The 5,000-nt window shown below is 38.8% G+C and overlaps 1 protein-coding gene across 1 annotated transcript in view; it reads left to right on the forward strand.

Annotated features, from left to right (window-relative positions):
• The window catches only part of LOC121383766 (fucolectin-5-like), a 29,207-nt gene that overhangs the window by 2,044 nt on the left and 22,163 nt on the right, over nt 1–5,000 (forward strand). The window contains exon 2 of the mRNA XM_041514227.1: nt 3,076–3,294. Coding sequence (XP_041370161.1) covers nt 3,076–3,294 — 219 coding nt within the window. The remainder of the gene's footprint in view (nt 1–3,075; nt 3,295–5,000) is intronic.

Here is a 5,000-nt window from a genome sequence, read left to right on the forward strand (position 1 = left end):
CCGAGTATGGCGGATGACGTCCAAAAGTTCGCAAAGTAAAGAACAAAGTGAGTAGATCGGCTATCTAAGCTAGGAGCAAAATGAATACAACGAAACAACAGCGATAGCTTATATGAAAAGAAAATCTTGAGAAGGTTTGCCAGGAAGTCCAGGTAAACGAGGGGTGATGGTCAGCCATTTGGAACAAGCAATTCCTTTAACTCCACACAGGCCACAACAGCCTGAATATTCACATGTATAAAACGTTTCAGCTAGCACCGTAAAAAAATCTGCGGTTGTGGTCTGGATCACCAAACAGTGGTGGAGATTCTACAAATGTACAAAGTCTGTCAAGGACTGAAACCATCTGAGCGGGTCATCGCAACGCGAGATGTGTAGAACTAATTTTATTAATGGACACTGTCATAACCTGGGGCGCCTAGTTCTCAAATGACTTTACTGCCATAATATATAAATTCCTATAGCTGACCACAGAATCAACTAAAATACTTGTTTGTGTTCTGGTGATTTTCCACGCATGAAGATGCAATTAGCTATATTGAAAGTGTATGTGCGGAGATGTTTAAGTATGTACGACTACTTGACTGTGATCAATAGTATGATGGGCAGAGCCATATGGTTTTATTATGCATGTATTATCAGTTGCAAACCTTGACATAAGACATGCAACCGGCCTCGGTTGCACAGTGTTTAAGCCATCGGACTACAAGCTGGTTTTTAAGTTCTTAAGGGTTCGATGGGTAGGCGTAATGTTACTACACCCTCGTCTCTCTCACTTACCACTAACAAACTAATACCTAACCAACTGTCCTGGAAATACAGCCCAGATAGCTGAGGTGTGTGCCCAGGACAGCGTGCGTGAACCTTAACTGGACATAAGCACGAACATAAGTTGAAATGCAATTAATAAGACATGCCTGTTGTTGTTCAGTGTCAGAATATCAGCTGCAGTGGGTGAGGATTTACTTCTTTTAAGCAGAAAATTATTGTACTCGGTTGATGTTTGGACATTTTTTTAATCATGATCTTATTCAACCTTGTATGCTGTTTGCTATCCAGATGTCTAATGACATACCTTTGTCTCAGCAATGGATACTGATTGAGGCAATGGGATGAATGAATGAATGATTAACGACACACCAACATGACGAAAAATACACCATCCACTGGGTTTGATTGAGACAAAAGAGTTTCAGTATGTTATGGGTTGCTACATTAACCACATCGTCAGCCTGACTGTCAAATGAAACAGGAAGTGTTGCTGGTCTTGTGTTATGCCACTGAAACCACTCTGGGCTCTAAGAGTTTGTGTCGCCGCTCTTGGCATGATCTATATACTAAAGCAGGACTGATTGTAACCATGCATTAACTAAATTCTATTGAGAGAAATGTATCCCAGATTACTTGACCATTTGGGCAATATACCTTGGAATGTATTGTGCATTATCGGAATGCGGAATGTAAATGCATTGTTTTGTAATCGCCAATCACAATAACATGTTGTACTTTAGACACGAAGCAATGTTACAATTAGTTCAATGTACACACGTTAAAATGTTAATTTAGCAGTTTAAATGATGATTATATATAGATGAATTACCAGTAGATATATTGACTAAAATAAGCGGGCAATGACGGTCATTTTGAAAACTAAGATGGCGGCTCTCAGGAGCGAATAACAAAATTATCAAAATTGATTTGTGAATACAATGATGGCCTGACAGTAACTTCCAGATTTTTCAAAGATTACACCCGAAATTGCATATGGGAACCAGAGCCTCGATGATCGCATATGCATGTTCCAATAGATAGTAACGCACATACCATGTTCTTTGGTTTACATCTTGGGCACTGGTTTGGATCTCATGGTTAACTGATGGTTAAAACTCACTCAGAGGAGCGCTTTACCAGTGACCTACATCCTGTCCACGGATCATACACTGTACATATGTACATAAACCATGCATATTATGCAGCTAACATAGACACCAACTTAATATACTAGTGTAGCATGCGTCAGCTGCATACCCACTAATGGGTATTTAAAAGTAATTGCAGTGTTAACATGTGATATAAAGCTCTGTTTAATCATGTTGTCGCAATTTAAAAATATAATGTAAAACATTTATAATGAAACCTCTCAAACCCGATCCTCTGTAAACCAGAATTTTCCCCAAACCCGCCGTTTTTCCGGGTCCTTTTTTAAATATCAGTACAAGAGACAACCTCCCTAAAATGGATACCTCTTAAAACCGAATATTATACCTGGTTCACTGGATGTCCGGTCTAGAAGGGTTCACTGTATACAGTCAAACTTATCCTAGCGGCCCCTTCTAATCAACGGTCACCTGCCTTAAGCAGCCACTTTTTCCCTCAAAAACGATTTATAATGTAAATGCACCTGTAATAAACGGCCACCTGTCTAATGCGGCCGGCGGCCACTTTAATCGGATCCCAAATCGCTAAAATACCAGTATTACAGTATACAGTAAATGTGTATCATTATATAAAAATTATATTTTAACAACAGCGACAATGTGCATCTTCACACCTTCAGGAATGCTAGTACCCATTCAGTCCCTACATCTCTGCTGTGTATCAATTAAAAAAAACATGACTCTGGTGTACATCTAATTGCGAAAGGGTAGGCTACGCTTGACATTGGTGGATTCACTTACTATGACAATACACCGCATGAAGTAGGCATTAAATAATTCAATGTAAAAATAAAACAAACTTGTTGAGAAAGGTTAATTTAATACATTTCAGTTGCATGCTTTTCTGAAGGAGACATGTAAAAAGTTGATTTATAGTCAACTGTGAAGCATACATCCGTTAACTATCAGCAGGACAGACGGTAAAATAATAAACAACATCAAATGGTTTAAAGGCTATATATGTGGCAACCTGTAATCAGCAGCCACCTGTATTAACCGGCCGCTTTTCATTTAATACCGTGTGTGTCCACTTGAGACACATTTGACTGTATATTAATTTAATTAAGATAATTGTACTTGTTTTTCTAACATTATTTCTGTTTGTCGTTTATTTGTGAAAATGGTTCCTCAATTTCAGAAAACGTTGCTCTGAATAAGGCAACCACACAATCGCCAGAGTGTCCCGGTTATGAAGGTGCATCTCATTTGGCTGTAGATGGTAACACTACAACTGAATTTGGACTAAGCAAACCACATGCATGCACGTGCGCAAGAGGGACATCTTCCACATTCTGGAGTGTTGATCTAGGAAAACCGTATCAACTTCACAACATAAGAATATTCCAGAGGAATATCTGTAAGTCGTACTGACAAAAAATTTCACTTATCTTCATTTTTGCGTTTATATTCAATTAAGGTTTAAGCACGGGATCCTGGACACATGTCTTAGATATCTAGTATGTTGGTCCTCGACAGTGAGTTAATGGTTAGTGAGAGCGATATTGGCGTGATGGCCATACACCTACCCACTGAGCTGTTAAAACGCATTATGGGTAGAAGCCGGTGCCGGTGTAGCATGGTATTGTGAGACGCGTAGAATACTGACCCCCGGTCACTTTTCTACTGAACAAAATGGTGAGTTTCCTACTATACAAAAATGAATCTCTTCTGAAAACCGTTGAACTACGACCCCTAAAACATTCAAACTGACCGCGTAAACTAATGACTCCCTCTTAAAACCATAAAACTTTTTCTCACTGGGATTTGAGCAAGTGTCTGTTTAAGTTATTCAGCTATGTTATCAAGTGACTGTCAAGTGTTAGCTCCTCATTAATAGTTAATTTGGCTTAGTGAAACGTTGCCAGTTTGTCTAAAACTTACAAAATTATCAGTACTTTAGTGTTTTTATGTCCATTGATCAATCAGTTTTCTCGATATCGGTCACGTTACTACATTTGTATATTAAAATCAGCCGGACCATTACATGGCATATTTGAGGTCATTTCTTACTGGTACTATTTCTTGTAGAATGATTACCAAAGATAATTACCACAACAGAAATATCTAGATATCACTTTCAAAAACAACTAACCTAACAACATAACACAAACACAGTATTATAATGTGTATTGGCATAATTTGGCCACGTCTTAAGGTTAAAGTTACCGACCCGAAAATTGGGTAATTGGGCACCTCAAATATATTTAAGACAAGTTGTTGCTAAACCGCAAATTGAACAGCAATGAAAATTGTAAATAAAACAAAATTATATATTTCAAATGATTGCTAATCCACAAATAAGGCAGCAATGAAAATTGTAACTAAAACTAGCATTTTGCAGGTTGCACCCCCAAATGAAAATAATGTTAAATATATACAATTGCTAAGACCCTGAACTCTGGAACCTGGTTTAATGAGCATTGTTATAAGCTGTGACAGCAACAAGCTGTGCTATCCAATGCGTGGTTACAACCGAGCGCACATAGCAAACTTACGACAACTCCGCGGTTTTGCGGCCACAATACCAAAAATGTCTCAACAGGGATGGCGCAAACCAGACTATATTTAGCTGTGACAGGTAACCCCGGGATTTCCTGTACATCCGATGCAAACTTCCACTAAATTTCCAGCATCTCCTAAGCAATTTTTATTGGGGTGGCGGCTATTCGTGTTGCCAGGAGGGTCAGGGCATCTCCTTCACACTTCTCCCCCTCCCCACTCCATCTTTTATATTTTTCTATTGCTCCATAACACGACTCATAGAGTATTGTTGGCCCATCCCTATTGTGAATCCCCCCCCCCCCCGCCCCCTCCTCCAATACAAAATCCTGTCTGTGCGGTGGCGGACGTCAATCAAACAAAACCCCATAGTAGTGAATTATGTTTCGATAGACAGGCCAGTATATATATATATATACATATATATACATACATATACATACATATATATATATATATATATATATATATATATATATATAAGGTGGAAAGAAAAGAGATGTGATCGATAGGTCGTGTCCCTCTCACCCATCTGGCTACGCCAATGTACCTGGGAAACGTCCC

The sequence above is a fragment of the Gigantopelta aegis genome, chromosome 1 (assembly GCF_016097555.1).
Source record: "Gigantopelta aegis isolate Gae_Host chromosome 1, Gae_host_genome, whole genome shotgun sequence".
Lineage (NCBI taxonomy): Eukaryota > Metazoa > Mollusca > Gastropoda > Neomphalida > Peltospiridae > Gigantopelta > Gigantopelta aegis.